Source organism: Phoenix dactylifera, chromosome 17 (assembly GCF_051530095.1).
Source record: "Phoenix dactylifera cultivar Ajwa chromosome 17, Ajwa_hap1_PhDact_Kaust_v1.1, whole genome shotgun sequence".
NCBI lineage: Eukaryota > Viridiplantae > Streptophyta > Magnoliopsida > Arecales > Arecaceae > Phoenix > Phoenix dactylifera.
In genome coordinates, this window is record NC_143206.1 from 11010287 (window position 1) to 11032301 (window position 22015).

Here is a 22015-nt window from a genome sequence, read left to right on the forward strand (position 1 = left end):
ACGGTGGCAGCAGGAGGCTGTCAGATCTTCGACATCTCGGTCCCAGGGGCAGAGCTGCGAGCGGCTTGGATGGGGTTGCGATATGCACGATCCGTTCTTCGGGCAAGCTCCATCCTCTTGGAGGGAGACTCGGCCGCTGTGATCAGCTGGGTCCGGAAGGGCCCTTATAGCGATAGGGGAGTTCACCCATTGCTCCGAGACATATGGTTGATGGTAAGGGAGGGGATACTCTTTCGAGCTGTGCATGTATATCGGGAGGCCAATGGGGCGGCGGACTGGGTGGCAGCGTATGTTGCGAGCCACTCAGGCGGCTCTTTATGAGTTGGTGAGGATGATTTGCCTGGTGCATTCTGGGATATTTTGTATGCAGACTCTTCTAGGTGTATTCGTACCCGTATAGTATGAAACACCGGTTTTAGCAAAAAAAAAAATAAAAAAATGTAGGTATATGGTTATATTTTAAGAGGATTATTGGAGGGGCTTGGGTGTGTAGGAAAGAGAGAGATCTATAAGTATTCTTCGTCATCTCTTATTTGATTACTCCCGGCAACCAATCCAACATCTGCTCTTCCTCTGTTGCCTCCTAAAATAACACATTTCTAGGACTAGCTGACAATGGCCATTTGGGGTTCATAAAGCAATACTACTTGCTCCCCCCACATACCTGCTTCTTAAATTTCTAATTTTAGAGTCCTAAAGTTAAAAAATTCATTTTCCCGCAAGCTTATGAATTGGCACTTCTTTTTTACACTATTAGCTATTTTGTGCCTCAATCTTCTCCTTCATCTGCAGATTACCCCAATCCTTGCCTCAAGTTTATTACTCTTTACTTAAGCATTTAGATGATGTATTTTTTTAATTATTGTTGCTAATTAATGAAGACTGTATTATTTCTAAACTAGACATAATATCATTTTTATAGAGAATATTAATGATTAATAAATGATCATGCAATGTCATTAAGGGAGCCATGTAATTTATAATTGTATGACAATACTCTACCACATTATATATAGCTTAAAAAACTATTAAGGCAAAATATTTTGGCTGCTAAGATCTTTAGCATCTCTACCCCACATCCAGTTTTAGAAAACAACCTAGACCACTTAGATGTTTAATACCTAGCATTCATCAGCTCAAACAAAATAAAAATCTTAAATCAACATGAATCTCTCTCTCTCAAAAAAAAAAGAAAGAAAAAAGACCAAGCTTCGACGCGAGATCTCCTCCATTAGGGTTTATCAAGTTTTTTCCCATAAACACTAAAACCTATTATTAGGTACAACACTATTGTAAATATACTCCTTTATATAGAAATTTAAAATTATATTTTATTTTCATTGGTATATCTCTTTAATCTCTCCTGCATTGCTGGGTTATTTTGTTTGTAATTAATTAAAACTATTAAATGAAGGACTTGGAAAATCTGTAGATCTCAGTGGATCCGCTCGAGTTTGGCCCAAAACCGAATGGGCTGGCTCAAGCCGGCTCGATTACGAGACAATCTTGATGTTTAATTAAAAAATTAGATCGGCTCGCTTGATATTTGCCGACCCCCTCGGCGACGTGAACACCCCCCACCCTCTCCAAAACTCTAGAATCACGTGCTTTTCTCCGTAGATTTCATCCGACCAAAACCTTGCTCCTGCTAATCGGCAAAGCAGCCGGCGGCGGCGCCTCTTCCAGCGGAGCCGGGGTCTCCTCAAGACCTCAACCCACCCTCCCGTAGATATTTCTAGGGTTTAGGGTTAGGGTTTGGAGGCCGCTCCCAGCGGAGCAATGATGTACGGGGAGCAGCAGTCGGGCGGGGATTTCCCTAGAGGGCCGCCCATGCGTCAACCCTCGGCGTCTTCTACTAATCTCGCTCCCGAGTACCCCCACCATCCGCCCCCCTACGAAGGTACGATATGGGAGAAGGTTTTTTTTTTTGTTATTTTTTGCTCTTCATTTTGATCCTGCTTTGCTTAAACGTTTTTTTTGGAGCATTAGGTTCGTTTCTGGATGTGTGTTTTATCTGCTGTACTCTTGTATGTTTCTTTGTTATTATTTGCATGTTTTACAAGTCCTTTGATGTGAATTTTCGATTTTTTTTTGTTTTTTCGAAATAGAAAGAAAAAATTGATCTTGGGATGAGGTGAGTTGATTAACTAAAATGTTGGGAACTCATAATTGTGCGGCACTTGCTGCACTGGAAGGAAAATTTGTCGATTGAGCGTTGTAGCCTCGTAATTGCATGAAATCATGGAGATTCGTCAGTATTTTTCTACTGAATGTGTTGAAGTTAGATGGAGAGAGTGCAGAGATGGTGGTTAGGATGGTCGTATTGGGAGGTAGAAACTGCTGGCTGTTTTAATGTGTGGATGTGGAGGGTTTAGGTAGGTTATTGGACTTGGGCTTGAGATCTTATCAGTCGTCTCAACGAAGGCTTAGTTCTTCTGGTTTATTCTTGGCCTAGGAGTTTCATTTTGACACTCCAAAGCTTGCTATCCAGCTCTATAGAGATAAATACACATATTAAAAAATGTCCTTGTTGCAGAACAATCTAATCTACTAGTATTTTCAGCTTATTGAAAGGCATCTGTTTGGAATCGCATAAGGAATTTCTATGCAAGTGCTCCACGTGCTGTTTGGGAAATATCACTGTCCTGTTAACATTATCCCTGAGCACGACTTAACAAATAATACATGACAAACAGAAAGCTAAAAGCAATTGGATCGTTAGTATTGAAGTGCACTCTACTTATATGCTCTAAAATGGACCAATACTAGTGCTACATGAGGTCATGGACATTGCTTATCATTCAATGGCACATAGAATAGTCTGATGTTGGATACAGCCTGATAATTGAACATTTATTTTCTTGGGGCTTCTCTTATGCAGTCCAAATTGTCTTGTCTTCATATGATACTTTTTTTGCCTGCTTTCCCTAGATTTTTTCCCCATAAACCCATTGATAAATCTTTTCTGTAATAGGAAAGGCCTCTCATGGCATCTAAAGCCTGTGGGCAGCAGTCTCTGTACTCTATCATGCCTTGGTAGTACACATCACCTGACCCCTAAATAAGCCCAACCGTCTCCTCTATAAACACTTGCTTCATCAACAGAAACACCCTTGGGTTCAATATTTTTGCTCTCTTTAGGGTAAAGAAGCATGACTTACTACCAAGTTTTTGATAATTAGGAGGTTACTCTATTGCAAATTGAACAACATCACCTATTGATAGGAGACTAACCATGGAATCTGGCAATTTAGAAGGCAGGAAATTCTGTTCATTTGCGAGAGAAGGGCGAGAAGATGAAAACTGAGCAATGGGGAATTGATGTAAGCTATTTCCATAATGTTAATGGTTTCACCTAATTACCAAACATAAAGTCTTCATTCACTTTTTCGTTACTTTTGTCATTCAAATGCATACATTTTAATCACCATGAATGTCTAGACGTTGGACTTGGTTGTAAGCAAAATAAGCTCGTGTATAACTTCCCTAGGGTGTCCTAAGAGTGTTCTTATCTTCAATGACTATTCAGTTAGTTATTCACTGTAAGTAAAACTTCCTTCTCTAAAGCAGTTAATTTCTTTTGTATCGGGATGAGTATGCCAAATTGCCAATTGTAAATTTTGTTGCTTTTTGTGATGTTTGTATAGTGTTGTCCCAGTTTTTGCTAAATTAAGATTTTCCTTTTTCTTGCTATCATATGGTGTGCTCTGTGTTTATATTTGCAGCCCATGGAGACAGTTTTGCCGCTAAAAGAATGCGAAAGCTTGTTCAACGGCGTGCTGTGGACTACACCAGCACAGTTGTTCGATATATGCAGGTAGTATCTTCTAATTGTTTTTTTTCTTTTCGAACTTATAGAGTTATACGAATTTTGATCATCAACTCTTAGAATTTGATGGTTTGCATTGTTGCTCACATTCTCTATCATATATTGCTTCATATACTTATATATTTTTATCATATGGATTTCTTCCATTCTTCAAGGGATTAATGGTCCATTATTTGCCAAAGGAAGTTAAATTCATCAACTTTTATTTAGGAGCCAATTGTTTTTGTTTCAGGCTTTAGGAATTTCTGCTGTTAAATCATGATGGCAACTTTAGCAACCTAATTTAGTGGATTTTCATGATGACATGAATCTTTCTTGACTTAGCATGGTCTTATTTGAGTGAGAAACTTTAAGCTTGCTCCTCAAAAATTGGTTTTCTATTATTTAAAAGGTTCATAGAGTGATGCTATAAAAATCTGTTCTTGTATTTCATATTACAATATATATTATGACTAGAATGGGCATTGAACCTGGGGTTTTAGTCCATTGTTGGGTATGCAGTTTTCTGAGGTAGTAAAGCTTATCCAAATGTCAACATGTCTGGTGCTGTGAAAATCCTGAAAGTTGAAGGGTCTATGTAACACTTCACAAGCTTCCCACCTACTGAATTTGGTTGGTAGGTTAGGGGTTTATGACAGAGAAAGTGATTTCCACTTTAAAGGTTGAGAGGAGGGAAAGGAGGGGGGGGGGGGATGTGGATGAATTCTGTTTTGTCTATACTGATTTGTGCTGGTATTAGATTTCCCAGGTAACTGATTTTTGGCTGGTTTCCCCATGGATCTGTTATACTGGCTGAACTGGCCTCTTATCCAACAGGTTAAACCAAATATATGCTGATATGGTTCACTCCAAGCTAGTCTAGGCTGCCAATGATCTTTAAGGCTTAATATTAAGTGTTATCTCGAGTTTTTAAGCTTTTTTTTTTGGTGATAGAATGGTGCTTAGATCATTTTTTTCTTTTTCCAATTCCGACATCAAAAGAAGAATAAAACGTGTTGGTGTTGAAGAAATGAGGTTTACTTACAATATGTTTATGCTTTTTCTGTACTACTTTAATTAAATCATTCTACTAATTATGAACATACAAGTGTAACGATTGAAAAGTCACATGTTGCCAAGTCATTGACAAAGGTATAATTTTATTTAACTTTTAACTATTATTTTGTTGTAAAAATTAGTTTTGATTTACATAATTGCTCAAAAACATGTCCATCACATACCGATTGGTATAATAATTGTTGAAACCAATCCAATTTCATGTACCAGTGGGAATTGGTATGATATGATTACTGGTCATGAAAGATACAGTGATCAAACTTCTTATTTATACTCTTTGGTGGGAAACCTGATGCATTGCTTGATTTTGGGGCCATGTCATGTCATGCTGTTTATATTTTGGTCCAAGTGGCAAAAAGTATAGGCACTCCTATAATTTTAAACCTGGATTATCTGTAACACTTTTGTGCTAGCCACCCACCAATTCTAATTTCGGATAACGGAGGAGTTGGACAGACAAGGATCCCCAATTTAAAGGCAGAAAAAAGGGGGCAGAACAGGATACCATTGTGCACATCGAGGTGAGCTCTTGATCGGGTTGTGAAATATGTGCTTCTTTGACAGCTTTCTTCCTCTTTTTGAGCCTCCTTGGGGAGTCAGTGTTTCCCATGGTGGTGGGACATGTTTTTCCCAAGGTCCAATCATTTTGTTCTTTGGTCTTGGCCATAGTTTTTGCTCCCTTTTCACAAGCTTCCAGGTCTTTTTGAATTTTGTCAACTGTCAAACTTCACATCACATCTGACTAATTTATCAGAGATCCACAGTTCAATCCTTGTTTTTTCAAACTTGATCTAAAACTCTGCCTCATATAGCCAACATACCCTCTTGACCGTGTAGTGGATGTCTCTCAAGAATCTGAGTTGCTTACCTGCCTTTTAATGCCACCCATACAAGAGTGATATATAAAGGCATTTTGATGATTCCGATATTTGCAGATGCAATGAGGTATCTCAGATTATATAGATATTGCTCAAGAATGTATTTATTTATACAAATACTAGATTGAATTTGATGAAGCTCTTCCCATAGGTTCTATCCCTATCCCTGATCAGTGATGCCTCTGTTTCTGAATTTGAACTGTTTTACAAGCTGACCAAGTTCAATAATCAGCAAATAAACATCTCTTTGACTTAGTTTGTTGGATGACCAAGGGATAAAGATGATGTTGTTATGATTTAATCTTTTATCTTCCTATAAATATTTTTCCAGAGCAATTTCCTTGATGAGGGATAACTTTCTTTACAACTTCTGCTTCTGTGACCAGTTGGCAAAATCAACAATAAGAGTGTTTCAAATGTTCAGCCATTTTTGTGGTTGATGTCTTCTTGCTAAGCACCTTCCATCAGATCCTTGTTGATTTTGACTCGCTCTCAGGACATCAGCCTTTGTTTTTCTCATGTCTCTTTTCGCTGCCATATTCTGGTCTTGTCAAGCATCAACTCTTATTTCTAGAATAATTTCAATGAGAGGGCGATCTGTATGATTTAATAGATTTTCAACTTGTTGTTGCTTCCCTTATGCTAGCAACAAATCAGGAACTTGAACTCTTTAAACCACCTTTTTTTCTTGTATTTTTTGTTAACCAAATGTATCGTTCAGTAGTTAATTCAATGTTCTGGAAAACCTGTGGTTCAACGGCTTCCTGTTTAAACTTCTGTTTAAATTTGGCCATACTTGATAATTTAATATTATAGATGGTGGAAACTAGGGTTTTGTAAAGAGGATAACATTGAACAACCTGTAGAGAACTGTTTGTATTTTTTTGGTTCTTCATCTTAAAGTTTTTAACCAACTCTCCAATCTTTTTTATGATACTGGAGTGACAAGGGCCTGTTTATGTTGTACTAGGTCAAACAATCGGTCCATTTTGCTTTGAAAACAAAAATGGAAGTAATATAATCATATGAGTAGTTGCCAAACTTGACCTGTACCCATGCAAAACTCATGCTTGTTGCCACTGTCCACTATGTTTAGAAAGCCGAAGCATTGACTTCTATCATTGTCTATTTCTTAGTAACTCCTATAACCAAAAAGTGAATTAGCTTTGATAATTTTTGGAGGATGTCAGCATGATCCATTGATTGTTTTTTATTAGACCTTCTAATTTGGTCTCAATTGTTACTTTTCCTGGCATTATTGTTCCCAGAGCAGCTTACTTATTTCATGGGTCATGTAAATGATAAGCAGGTTCGTATGTGGCAGCGGGATGTGAGGGACAGAACTGTGTTACAACCTACTCCAGCTGCAGTCTTGGATGTCAGTAATTTAATTTTCCTATAAATTGCTGATTAAGAGATATATGCCAGGCATAGTTTGATGTCATTTTTTCAATGCATGAATCTTGCTTTTATGGTCTTATCATCGTGGTTAATGCCTAAGTTTTAGAATTGTTTTTGTTAATTATGGTGATTTGCCCCCCTTAAATCTCCCTCTTATTTCATGGGTGAATGAAGCAACTTCTAACACAAGTTTCATGATGGCTTGCTTGGTGGAGTTAAGTTTTGAGTATATTATTTGAATTGGGATGTGACATGGTGGATTTTACTTTAGTGTAAAATGGACCTTCAATGTATGCATAAGCTGCTTAATTTTAAGTTGTAAGATATCCTAAGAGACGCAACAAATAGTTACATGTTCCATACGAATTCCATGGACGCAGGCATGAGAATTGGATTTAGATACATGTCCAAGTGTTTGATTTGACATGATAAAAAAGGCAATACAAGAAAGTGTAGAAAATAATTCAAAAATATTTACTCACATATTGCTTAAAAGAAAATATTAAAATATGCTGCCTATTAAGGTCTTCTAATATTCTCATCCAAACTTTGCAATTAGCTTAAGAATTTTTGAAAAAAAGACATTTTGCAATTATTTTTTTATACCCACATTTTAAACCAATCTCTATGGTAGATGTTGTATTAAAAAAGTACAATTAATTGTTGGTTTTGCAAGAAAAGGTTGGATTTTATTTTTTTTAGTTTTTTGCAGTACGATACACATTTGGGGGTCTCCAATGATTTTGCCTCTGGATGATGAGTTGGGTCACAGTCTAAACAATTGTATCATATATTCAAATTGTATCTCAGACATTGAATAAATGTGTTTCACTGATTTCATACTTAGGCTTGGGACAAAATCATCCAGGGACTCTTAAATGTGTATCACCCTGCCAAAAAAAATCTGATCTTTTCTCGCAGAATCAATAATTAGGTGGTTTTTAATGCAGAATTCTCATCCCTGTAAAGAACAAATCTCACTTTTAACATTATCACAGTAGGTGAACTGATTATTGGAGGGTCCACCTGCTTACCAATTTTCAGAAGCTGCGATTAGAAAAATGATAAATATTCAAGTATCTGATGAGTTTCCAATTCGTATATGTATTATACATGGATTCTAGGATGTGGACATGGGTGTGCAGGTAACATAGTTCAACCACTGATCTTAATATCAGATTTGAATGCAAGGAAGAAAAAAACTTGGAGGCACTAAGAAATGGGTAGATCACACTACTTGAAGGCTCTGGTTACAATTATTAGTTGTGAAGACTTATTGCTATGTTGATGGTTTTTAGGATTTATTTACTTTGCTGAAGTTTTTTATGGGTGCAGATGTTACCCACAGTTGCATATGCTGATAATCCATCAACAAGCTTTGCTGCAAAATTTGTTCATGCCTCTACAAACAAAAACAGATGTTCAATTAATCGAGTCTTGGTAAGTTTGATAAATTTTATCTATTTTCTTCATTATGATTGCTAAACTACATGCACACTCAGTCAAGCTTGGGTCACATAACAACCGAGGCAAGCTTGAAGGCTTCCTGAGCCAAGCTTGAAGACATCCTGTAAAACTCACTCGAGCTTGATTGCCCCTTTTGCATAAAGAGTGAAGCCTGAACAGCCTACTACTTGGCTTGGAGTGGCTTAATTGAGCCCTGTATGAGCAGGAACATAATTCTTGTTTTTTTAAAATAAGATCTATATTGCAGAAGCAGTACTAAATAAATAACTGTAAAACATCCAGGATGCATATGTAGACGGTAAATTCCTTCAGATCATGGAAGTTTTGGTGGATTAGACCGTTCAATTAGGATGGATAAATCAGTGTTCTGTTTCGAGTTTGATATAGTCGTATTTTCTAATAGGTATTAATGTTTACACTGTTAAAGAAGTTGAAATATTTGAAATTAAGCAGATTCTGTTAGTTTTAGCGTAACATTGAATTTCAGTTACCTTTATTTCCTGTTTCATTTACTTGTGGTTAAGGTTTCAAATATTGGTATTGGATCTCATACCGATTTTTTGCTGGAACGATATGGTTCCAGGTACCAACATATGGTATAGGATTGCATACCATATGAAACACACAGTGTACTGGTTCAGGAAATCTGCAGGAATGGTACGGTGCCACTCATATTGTCCTGTTCTGCCAGTATTTGAAACCTTGCTTGTGGTTCTATTTCTTCTTTACCCTAGTTAGACAGCTATACCCTTGCAGTCTCTTGAGTTATGGATTCCTTTGCCGAGCCTGTTGCATCCCTTTCATATTAAGGAGTTGACTTTAGGTTTTCTAAATTCGGTACATAAACACTAACATGACCGTGCTTCTAAAATCCTGATTTCCATTTTAGACATCGCTTTCAGATATGAATTCTGTCTTTTTGGTTTCTTTGTCTACAATAAATAAGATATATTTTTTTCATTTGACTTTGTAACCCCTTTTTTGGGTATAAAGTGGACCCCTACAGGGCGGCGTCTTATAACCGGGTCACAAAGTGGCGAATTTACTCTTTGGAATGGACAATCTTTTAACTTTGAAATGATCCTTCAGGTATTTAATGACATCTGTTTTTTCCCTTGAAAGCTATCCATTTCTCATGAGTAAGCTTGACTTATTTTAGTAGTCTCATTTATGCTTCAGGCTCATGATCATGCTATTAGGTCCATGGTTTGGAGTCACAATGAGAATTGGATGGTCACTGGTGATGATGGGGGTTCAATCAAGTAAGTTTCCTGTATGATAGATCTGACTGCTGTTACTCTACCATCGCTCAGTATATTCTTGAAGCCTGTTTTATTTCTCATGCATCAGATATCTTTTGCTTGTCAACTGTTGTTTAGGTATTGGCAAAATAACATGAACAATGTCAAGGCAAATAAATCTGCCCATAAAGAATCAATCCGGGACTTAAGGTGCATATTCCTTGGCTTTTTATTTTTGGCTATTCTGTACAAAGAGGATCAAGTCATGTAAAGCTAACACTTGTTCAACAGTTTTTCTAGAACAGATTTAAAATTCTGTTCCTGCTCTGATGACACTACTGTTAAGGTCTGGGATTTTGCAAGGTGCCAAGAGGAGAGATCCTTAACTGGTAATGTTGCAAATTTATTCCGTATGCAACTTTGAGTTAAAGTTGTTACTTGACTACTCATATTGCAGCTTCTTTCGATGTTGGCTTTTGTTGAAACTGCGTATATATCTGTAATTTTTTTTTTCACATTGGCTTTTGTTAGTCCATACATGCATGCATCCTTCTCCGTTAGATGATACAGCAAAATGCTGATTTCAACAAGAGAAACATATCTTATCATTGTTAAATAATACTATAAGGCTGATTTAGTAGATCTAGTTTTAGCTTTTGACCGATCTGTGTGATTGCTTACCTCCCCTAAATGAAAGAAAGCTTTTTTTATTATTTTTGTGTTGCATGCAACTATGATCTTTACTTTCTTCCCTTACATCGCAATATGTAAGTAGAAAACTCAGACTTTCTACTTCAACGCATCAACAAAGGGGCATCTATGGCCGTTATGTTGTAGTGGCATTACTAGTCTTGCGAAGGAAGCACAAGAAGGGAGGAAACATGCACACAGACTAGGTTGGAAATAGGCCTGGGCTAGCCCGAGGCCCGTCAGCCGGGCCAACTTCCAGCCGGACTTTGGTACTAGACTGAGAGTGTTCGAGCTCAATTGTAGAGCCAAATTAAGATCCAACGTAGCCCAAGCCTAGCATGGCCCACCCGCTAACCCTAACCCATTACCCCCGCCCCCATGCTTCCATCCTTACCTCCCCCTGCCCCCTATGCGTCCCATTTTCGCCTCTCTCTCTCCCTCTCCCTCTCCCTCTCTTCATGCCCTAGCCCTCCCCTCCCTCATGTCCATCCCCCTCAAACCACCCTTCCTCTCCATTCTCTCTCCCCCCTGTGCCTTATCCTTTTTCTCCCTCCTCTAGCCCATCCCCATTCCCCCACCCTTCCTCTTCCCCTCTATCTCCTCCCTCTTGATGGTGGTGAAGGCCACAGACATGGAGGTGGTGGACTTCGAGCCGCAGGGTGACGATCTTATGGATGAGGATGGCAAAGCCAATGTTAATGCCTCCTCTCCCTGCTCCAAGCTCCACTCTGTCACCTACTATGATCCATCTCCTAGCTCCAAGAAGACTTGGGCTGTGGGTTTTGGGAGGTGGCTGCCTATCTAGCCCAACAACCTCCTTGCTGGCCCAGACTTCGATTTGCTCAACTTTGACGGCGGCTTGGGTCCCTAATGTGTTCATCTACTTCGTTTGTTTTTCCCCTTTGATTTTTAAAATTTTCTAAGCGGCATCTTGCTAGGGTTTCTTAATCTTCTTCATATGATTAGATGCTTTAATCTTTCTTTCTGGGTTTGGGTACCTTTAGATTAGAATGATTAGGGTTTGAGGTTTTCTAAAACCTCCTCTATCTCTCGCTCTCCCCCTCCTTGTGCCCTAGCCCTCCCCTTCCTCTTGCACATCCCCTTCCCCCAACCTTTCCTCTCTGCTTTCATATCCTCCTTTGCCCCTCCTCGACCTTGTTCTTCTCCTCCCTCCATCCTCCACCACGTGGGGCTCGAACTCAGGTTGGGCCTACTCAAGCTCGATTTAGATAGTGCTTATTTGGGCTTTGAGCCAGACTCGGGCTCGCATTGGGCTTGGGCGTGATCCTACCAAATATTTTTATGCATAGGCATAGCCTAAAGCTTGAAAAGATTTTATGAGTTGGGCTGGGTGGGCCTATTTGGGCTTTGGGCTGGATTGGGCTTGGGTTGGGCTTCAGCTTGACCCTACAAAAAATTTTCAGGCATGTGCGTGGCCTAGTTTGTCTTGGCTGGGACCGGGTTGCATGGGGACCTGACCGGGTCTGGCCACGTTTCAACCCTTACATGTACATACACTTTTATGTATCTTTCTCTGCCGATCAGATTACCATATAACTTTTGGACATGGAAAAAATATATTAAGTAGCCTATGAATTTGGTCTCAGTTGGAGTTTTTGGCAGACTTGTCTAGATACTGTTATCTAGAAATTTCTTTCCTACTCAAACCAATATAATTGTAGTTACATTTTCTGATCATCCTTAAATTGCAAAGAGGATCCTCCTCTTTTCTTTTTTTTTTTGGCCTACTTCCTGAGTTTGAGCTTCACCAAGAAAATTATATACTGTAGTTTCCATATTTGGCAATATCAATTGTACATGGAGTACCTTTTTTTGTGTTGTTTACATTTTTCATTAAACTTCTCTCAATTTTATGGGCCATTTTACTTCTGATTATCCTTAAATTGCAAAGAGGATCCTCCTCCTCTTAATTTTTTTTTGGTCGACTTCCTGAGTTTGAGCTTCACCAAGAAAATTATATACTGTACTTCCCATATTTTGGCAATATCAATTGTACATGGAGTACCCTTTTTTGGGTTTGTTGTCTACATTTTTCATCAAACTTCTCTCAATTTTATGGGCCATTTTACTTTTAAAACGATCATGATGTTTTGTTCTTTTGCTAGTAAATGAGACGACTAATTATGTGATTGGAACTTGCATAAGTAACCTAAGATTCCTTTATATGTGCTTTGAACTCAGACAGGCCATGGTTGGGATGTCAAGAGTGTTGATTGGCATCCAACAAAATCTTTACTGGTTTCAGGTGTGTTATTATATCTTTGTTCTGTTTGTAATGATTTTCTCATCTTCCAAGATTTTCCACGTTATTTATTTTTCTGTGCTTGCATGTGCTACAACAGGTGGCAAAGACAATCTTGTGAAACTATGGGATGCAAAAACAGGAAGAGAGCTCTGTTCATTGTTAGTATAGTTTTGTTATCGTCTTGCTTTTTATATATGAAAAGTATGCGTTCTGGTTAATGATACATTTGATTTGCAGCCATGGTCACAAAAATACAGTACTTTGTGTCAAATGGAATCAAAATGGCAACTGGGTGCTGACTGCTTCTAAAGATCAGATAATTAAGGTGCATCTTCGTCACCTTCTTTTGAATTTGTTGATTCCATCCTTGCAACATTCTGGCCCTTTACTACAAAGCATGGACACATTGATGAAATATGGATTTGATCCATAAGAATATGTTGATAAGTAATTTTTTTTAAAATGGTACAAATATAGTAGGGATGCAACAATATAGAATAGATTTCTATGCATAAATAATTCTAGATATATACAGCTAACATTTACTTTACTTTATTGTTGGTTCTACAGTTGTGATTTATGATAATCATGCAGGAATCCTTGATTTACTCTTCAAAAAAGATATTTTTACCTGTACACTGTATCAAAGGGTTCAAGACATAAATAAAATACAATCAACATGGTAACTGAGTGCTGACTGCTTCCAATGATCAGATAATTAAGTGCATCTTCGTTTCCTTTTGAATTTGTTGATTCCATCCTTTCAACATTCGGGGCCTTTACTACGAAACATGGACACATATACGAAATATGGATATGGTACATAAGAATATGCTGAGAAGACTATTTTTTTTAAAAGGTACAGATATAGTGGGGATACAACAATATTTAAAATATATCTTTACATAATAATTCTATATATAACAAACATCGACTTTAGTTTATTGACGCTCTATAGTTGTGATTTATGACTGCTTCTAATGATCAGATAATTAAGTGCATCTTCGTCACCTTTTGAATTTGTTGATTCCATCCTTTCAACGTTCCGGGCCTTTACTACGAAGCACGGACACATATACGAAATATGGATATGGTACATAAGAATATGCTGATAAGACAATTTTTTAAAAGGTACAGATATAGTGGGGATACAACAATATTTAAAATATATCTTTACATAATAATTCTATATATAACAAACATCGACTTTAGTTTATTGACGGCTCCATAGTTGTGATTTATGATAACCACCCAGGAATCCTTGTTTTATTCATCAAAAAAGGTGTTTTTATCTGTATCAAAAGGTTCAAGACATAAATAAAATGTTAAGAAGTTTAAGATGCAATTAAGGAACCCCTGGACACCTCAACACCAATGAATCAACACAAACAGAAGTGCATGAAAGGAAAAAACTATGCATAAATAAGTTCTGACGAGTTTACAAATGTGTCTATACGTACGTAAATAAAATTGAATGAATTTTTATGAGGGAAAAGTGTTGGCACATTCTTTAAGAGGGTGTGTTGGCAATGGTCCTGAAATGAAATTAATGAAAACTTTTTTTTACCAAAAAAAAACTTGTTTCTGGACCTATTGGAGTCATTGTTCTAATAAGTGATTAATGCGGCGATGTACATATGCATCCCCTGGTTGCCTGGCAAAGGGGCTAGGCGGCCAAGCTATGCAACCAGAAATAATTGTTATCCAAGTACTATGTTGGCCTAAGCCTAACCAGCCTGGGCAGATATGTGGATCAGGTAGAAATGCAAGTTGAGTACCACGCCATACCTCATCTCATCTTCCTTCTCTCTCTCCTACCCTGCCTCTTCTCCTCCACCTTTTCCTTTGGCTTCTCCTCCTCCCACTCTGCTATGACCATCTATTTGTCTACGTCCCTTCTTGTCCTCCTCTTCCACCCAATATACAAGTTGCCTAGGTGCTATGCAATAATTCCCTGGTTGCTCACAGCCACATTTTAGAACCTTAATGAGGGAAGAAGAACATCATATGATGCTTATTCAACATGTTAAGTAATTGGTTTAGCATTACATTCTTGATGGGAATTCGAACTCTCACAACCCCGATTGACTTTTAGTTGTAGTTATGATGTGTTTTTTCGAAGCTCCTATATTATGTGTTTTCTGGGACATGAAATGTTTCAAGGAAACCATATCTTGTGCATGCTCTTCTTTGGATATATATATTTTAAATTATTTACACTAATTAATTATAAATTTTTTTTTATTGATTTCAGCTTTATGATATTAGATCCATGAAAGAGCTTGAATCATTTCGTGGACACAGCAAGGATGTGACTGGTTAGTGAATAGTTCTAGATATATTTTTTGTTATTTTGTTATCTTGTCATAATTGCAGGGCACATGCACGGAGGGACGCAGGCACATAGTTGTTTGCAAAAATATAGTTTGATTTGGATTTGGAAATTTACATTATTGTTGCTGCAACATATGTGACAGATATACTCCAATACGCCTTCCTTATTTTCTATAAACAAATAAAATATCATTTATAATCATTTCTTCCCTTTTCAAGTATATACAACATTGCTAAAGTGCAAAATATAACCTCAAATTTAAGCTTGCTGGTACATGGAATGGTATATTACTGGAAAGTAGTTTTGTGGAATCTGATTTCAGGTGTAGAACCAATTTTTGCTGTATATGTATTTGTTTTTCTCATCCTCGAGGCTAAGGATAGGTATCACCTCATTTTTTGTTCGTCTGATTTTAGTTTTTTAGTCATTAATGCATTTAAACGTAAGATATCTTAAGATGCATGAAGCATATTTTTCAATGTGAAACAGGAAGTTTAGATAGAATTTGATGCCATGCAGTTTTTCTATTCTTCAACATCAGTGAGGCTTGAAAAAATATGTTGTCTTATTTTATGTTGTTGCTGTAGCATACACTCACCATTTGGAATTGTATTTTGCTAGCTCTGGCATGGCATCCATTTCACGAAGAATACTTTGTCAGTGGGAGTTTTGATGGATCCATCTTTCATTGGCTTGTTGGGTAAGCCATCTTCAATGACATCATTCTTCTTTACTTCTTATATATTTGGCCTACACCACACTTATTCCAGCTTATGTAACATGTGATTGCTGCATGATTCATTAGAGGCAAAAGCTCGTATGAAACATCCCATCATTCTTCAGTTCTTATTATTCACCTGCTCTTGATCTGTATTATCTGTTGCAATTCTTAATTAGCTGTTGTTATCTCGTATGAAATTGGTGCATTCTGCTTTCTGTTATTATTAATGACTGTTCTGTGCAGGCATGAAACTCCTCAGATTGAAATTCCTGGTGCACATGATAACAGTGTTTGGGATCTAGCTTGGCATCCCATTGGCTATTTACTTTGCAGGTATCTCATTGATTTGATTGGTTTTGCTGATGTTATTGGTTTTCTTCTGCATATCAACTTTTCACTTTACTTTTTGCCTTGAGATCCCTGTTCATGTTATTATATGTGTAGGTTTTTGTTACTCTTGTTATCAATAGCATGCATTTAGTTATTGTTATTTGCATGTTTAACCATGTGTCCTCGTTTTTATGCATATTTGTATAGCTGATACCTTCCATCTCTTTTTTTTAATGTCCACTGAGTATTTTTTCTCTTGGAGTTTTCACTTTTATTAGTACTTATTACCAAGGAATGCTGAATCGGCCCGTACCGGCTGGTTCATCCCGTACCGAACTAGTTCGATCTCTGACAGGTCCGGTTCGGCCTTAAAAATTGGTTTTGGCCCCGTCGGAACCAAGTGGTATCGGGCCGGAATCGGCCTGAACCGTCCGGAACTGGCCGGTTCCGTTCGGTATGGCTAGGAATTGGTGCGAATTCGTTAGTTCACACCGATTCCAATTTTTTTTGCCACAGTGCCCGTTGTGGTTGATTTGACCAGACGAGGACACTACGGTCCTTGGTCAACTCGGTCAGGAGGGCGACATAGCCAGACAGAAAGGGGCACGAAGGGTAAGAAGGCAGTTGTCCAGCAAACCAAAATAGAAAAAGAAAGGGCCCCAGTAGAGAGTGTCGATAAGGAGACCTGGAGCAGCAGCGATGAAGGTTCTGGTGGTCATGGATCTGCTAGCCATGGAGAGAGTGGAGAACAGTATGGTACTGCTTATGAGACAGCCGGAGGCTGATCTTTGATACACCGATGAGTTACAGTTTACGTATGCTACATAGGATAGGAATCGTGGTCCACGATCTGATAGAGCTCGCAAGGATATCATTGTATATAAGAGATGGGCTCCTCGAGGTCGTTCAGGAGGACAGGATGCGACTGCAGATGACCTCGCATGTGGAGTAGGATCCATAGACGTATCCAGTTCTAGGTCGTATATTGGATCTTATTATTTACGGCCTCAGGCAGCTTATGACCTATACGGATATGGATATGATGCGTCGGAGTCATTTTCCGATGGCTACTACCCATGCAGCCCGGAGTATCTCACGGGTCGGATTTTGCTGCATCCATATTTGGATGGGCCCCTCCATAGCTAAAAGACACCTCTTAGAGCCAGAGCTTCAGCGAGAGATCCCAGAGTGCTTATAACCTGATGCTTGTTTCTTATAGGATGAGTATACAAGACTACAACACTGCTTGGTTAGAGGGGTGGGTTGATGTGCCTTCTGATTATGTTGATTCGGATATCTACGAGAGGCATCGCCACTTAATCCAATTTTAGATATCCGAGAATGCTTTAAAAGTATGTAATTGATTGTATCTTAATTTGAAGATATTTTATGTTGTTTATTTTATGATTTGTATCATTTGAAAGCAATAAGATGTACCATTTGAAAGCAATAAGATGCATCATTTAGCTTAAATTGGAATCATAGAAACATTAGAAAACATGAAAAAAATAAAAAAAACAAAAAAACATTAAATTAGATTTAAATTCATAGAAAAATTTGAAAAGAGAGGTAATTCAAAAAAAAAGAAGCGTGCGGAGTCAGAAATCAGGCCGAGCCGGTTCGATACGCCTACCGGTATCGGTTCGGCATACCTTGCTTATTACAGTATTGTTTCTTTTCTTGAGCAATTATTGTATGTGAAATAAATGCCCATGAGATATACCTTTTTCTTGTTACTGATTGATTGTTGATGATATGGTATGTATGTAATTAAACAATTGGGTCTGGGTGAATGTTCACAGGCCATGTTGGCTGTGGCATATCTAGTCTGTGCAGCTCTAGATGTTTGACTCATTCATGCGAGCTTTTGCTAACTATATTTTCTTTCCTTTTTTCTTTTTAAATGACTTCATTCGCATTTGAGCGTATAACTACTGTCAGTTACATATAGTTGACCTTATTAATATGTGCACACACGTGCGTGTGTATAAATTCTTTGCTAGATATCATCACTTCTTGTCTTTCCTTTCCATTTAAGTGTCGTTATCTTATCACCAAAATTTAACCTACTTTTAGAAAAAAGCTTTTGCTTGTTACCAAAAAATTACTTTTGCTAAGTTCATGCAAATAATAATGCAGACACTATCTTATGCTAAACTGTTTTCTTGTGTATCTTTGGTCTGATCTCTAATATATCTTTTTATTTGCTTTTATTAACTATACAAATGTTCTCATCTTCATTATGGTTAATCTGCTACTAATTAAGCGTTTTGCTGCAGTGGTAGCAATGATCACACAACAAAGTTTTGGTGCAGAAACAGGCCTGGAGATACTAGTCGTGATAAATATAGTATTGGTCAGAGTCAAGTCACTATTGCTTACATGCAGTCTATCTTCCATTCTACTTTCAGTTTAGCAGTATTTAAAATACTGATAGCTTTCCTTGAAAATAGGACAACCTCTTTTTTTCACATGGATAACTGTTTATTTTTATCTGAAGATCAGAAAAGTTACCCTCGATTCTTTATGTTTCTTATTTCTAGGTCATTGTGATCAAAATGCTATCCTTGCTGGTCGTACAATAAGTGGTTTCCCAGTACCAGAACCTCCACAAACTCCAGGACCATTTGCTCCTGGATTGTCGCGAAATGAAGGAACTATTCCTGGTATTGGAGTTGCAATGCCACTCTCTGTTCCATCTCTTGATGGGTCAGATCAAGGAGAGCAGAGGCAGCCTATTCCGGGTATTCTTCCTAGTGGTGCACCTCCTCTTCCACCAGGTCCCCATCCATCCCTTTTGGCATCCGGGCAGCAACAAGCATTTCAGCAAATTCCCCAGCAAGGCCCACCTCAACAGCAGCAACAAGTGTCATTTTCACAGCAAATGGTTTCACTGCCACTTCCTCCACCGAACCTGCCTCAGCTACCGCCGCAATCACATTTGCCATTTCTTCAGCATCCTCATGGACCTCGCCCTCCGCCTCTGCAGCTTCCTCCTCTTGGATCCATTCCCTCATCAATGCCAGGCTCCATGCCCATGCCTTCGTCAATGGCTCCATCATTGCCCCTACCTTTGCCTAATCCAATGGTACTACCCTATCCTAGTTACATGATTATTTAACTGTTAAACATCTCAAGTTATTTATAATCCTTTATTTTTTTGATGTCAGAATTTCATTAAAATATCTTATTGTGAACTTCAATGAATTTTTAGTTAGCATTTTACAAACCATGCCTCCATTTAGTTGTTCCCTTCTTCTGTCGGAACTGTTAAGGATGTAAATTTTATTCATTTTACTTCATTTTACAAGATTTAAGGAAAGTTTATGAGCTGTTTTTAGTTGCATCAATTTGAAACAGCAAGGTTATAACTTAGTTCAAAATCTTTGCATTTTCCTGGAAGCTTACAACCAAGCCACCGTGCAACTCATAATTGTAAAACCCGAGCATGATTTTCAAAAAAAATTCTTTCTTCAGTCTTAACTCATCACCTAAAAGCAAGCTCAAAGATGTAAAGAGGTCTTTTAGTTTGGCCAATGTACAATAATCTGGCCACGAGTTAGTCTTGACCAGATTGAAAGTGACTGCAGTTTTGAATTGGTTCTGCATGAATCCAAAATATTTCAGTTTTTCTTTCTTTCTGATAAAAATTCAAACCATTGTTCTGCACTCTTATTTGCTATGTGATATCTGTGCAAGATTTTAGTGTCTGCCGGCCTGTTCTTTTTGCCTTTGCTGCCGCATTACATTTTGCTCATGTATCCAATGGTCAAGTGTAACTCCTTAGTAATGCAAGAATTCACATCTTTTGTCTTAAATCATCTTATGCATTAGAATTCATCACAAATTTCCTACTTTTACTGTAATCTGAAAGGTGAAAGCCAACTGATTATAGAACATATATACAAGTCTGTGATTTATCAATGCAATGGTTGGCTGGTAGATGAAAAGTATGTGATGAGAGAGTTTATTGTGTGGTTTTTGAAAATATTTGGGAAGTAAGACATCATTTATTTTTATGTTGGTTATCTTATAAACGTTGTGTGTCCGCATGTACTAATTGCTGTCATTACTATTTCAGCTGATGCAAGGTTCAGGAAATCAGATGCTCTCCCCAATGCCACAAGGAAGCATGATGGGCCTTAATCAGATGCACTCAGGGCCTGTTACTACCAGCAATATTCCTCCTGTGGGAGGTTTTGCAAATGGGATAAATATTCAGGGTGCAACGAATGCAGCTGGGCTACAAAATTTTCCGCTTGGTGGCATGTTTAACCGGCCACAAGTTGGGCAAATAGGGCCAATTCCAGGATTAAATGCTTATCAGGTACAAAACGATCATTTATTTCCTCCAACTCGGTAAATGGAATTTTGCCAAGTTATTAGTTGATTCAACATTGCTTATGACCTCATCTGTGGCCAACTATTTTGAGGGATGAATCTGTTCTTAGCTAATGCTGTTGAATTGGTAATTGCAGCCTGGAATGATGGATGTTCGGGTTCCTGGCATGGCTCTAGGAGGCAATATGGGGCTTCCACCACCACCACCACCACCACTTCCTCATGGATCAGCACCCCAATAGCTCTGTGAACACTGTGTAGCTGTCAGCTAGGAGGGTAAAATGGATTCGCTGGAACATCTTATGCAGTATAAGACTGGAATTCTTGCCCGGGATTGTAGAGTTTGTTGCTATAAAATATTAATTTAAGTTTCAAAGATCTATAATATTATCAAAATTGCAGATGCATCTCTTGAAGCAAAAAACTGGAAACATATAATGTTGGTGCCCTGATACAACGTTAAAGAGCTGATCGTTCTTTTCTCCCGGTAGATTGGATGTATGTGGTGTAGTCGAAGCAGCTGGAATGTCACCTGTGCAAGAGGACTTATCTTCTCACTACGACAAGCTTTGGGAAACTAGTGTATGAATGTTAAAATCCTTGAGCTGCCTCGGAACAAGTTTCTATAGACCCATTTCTATCAATTAAGAAAAAGACTGGCACCTAAAATCCTTGAGCCCACTACTGAGATTTTCAAGAAGAATGGTGGGAACTTAAAGAAAAATATAAAGTTAGGAAGATTCCTATCTTCCTAATTGGAGCAATATGTAAACAAAGCTTGTTTCTTCATCTGAATGAACCTGGAATGCTTGATGTCGCTTCTGTCAAAAGACGCTACTGGCTCCTAGTTTAAATGTGACCAAGAATTGTTATTGCTAGTTCTGAAACAAATATCATCTGCACCAAGAAAGAATATCAAGCACCGGTCAGCTTCATCTCTTTCGTTTTAAATTCCATGGGATGGGACCGTCTCAATTTTTCTGTGGAACGAGATGTACCTTAGTTCTGCACCGTCACGATATTTGAGATGGGAGATATCCTTGGGACAATGGGGCGATAGCAAAACGGTCCTATTCCGTACCACTCTTGCCCATGTTGCTTAATTATATAGTTTTGACGTGATCTAGTGCCCTCGCATGGTCAGAGAGTTAGATCTTTGAAAGTCTGCTAGGTTTATTACATTGTTTTTCATATAAATAAATAATATTTTTTAGATTTTTTTTATTTTTTTATATAATGTAAATATGAAAGTGTTAACTAGTTGAGCAGCTAGATCGATCAATAGGTCTGCCCCTCCCGCCCCCCCCCCCCCCCCCCCAAAAAAAAAAATAAAATAAGAATAAAACATATATATAAGACATATTAACTAAATGTAGAGAGAGTTTGCCACTCTGCTATATAGGTTTGGAAATCTAAAGCTATTTACAAAGCCAAACATCTACTTTGCGCCTTTGATGTCA

At 38.0% G+C, this 22015-nt stretch overlaps 1 protein-coding gene across 1 annotated transcript; it reads left to right on the plus strand.

Annotated features, from left to right (window-relative positions):
- The first annotated feature begins 1495 nt into the window (after positions 1-1495).
- On the plus strand, positions 1496-21368 carry LOC103714650 (flowering time control protein FY). The gene is made up of 18 exons (XM_008801974.5): positions 1496-1900; positions 3726-3817; positions 7073-7141; positions 8500-8604; positions 9625-9720; positions 9811-9893; positions 10011-10082; positions 10164-10261; positions 12769-12828; positions 12926-12986; positions 13066-13153; positions 15083-15146; positions 15785-15863; positions 16128-16217; positions 18494-18570; positions 18758-19302; positions 20296-20541; positions 20693-21368. The coding sequence occupies exons 1-18, from the start codon at positions 1780-1782 to the stop codon at positions 20795-20797; spliced, it is 2151 nt and encodes a 716-aa protein (XP_008800196.1). The 5' UTR covers positions 1496-1779; the 3' UTR covers positions 20798-21368.
- The last annotated feature ends 647 nt before the right edge of the window (positions 21369-22015 follow it).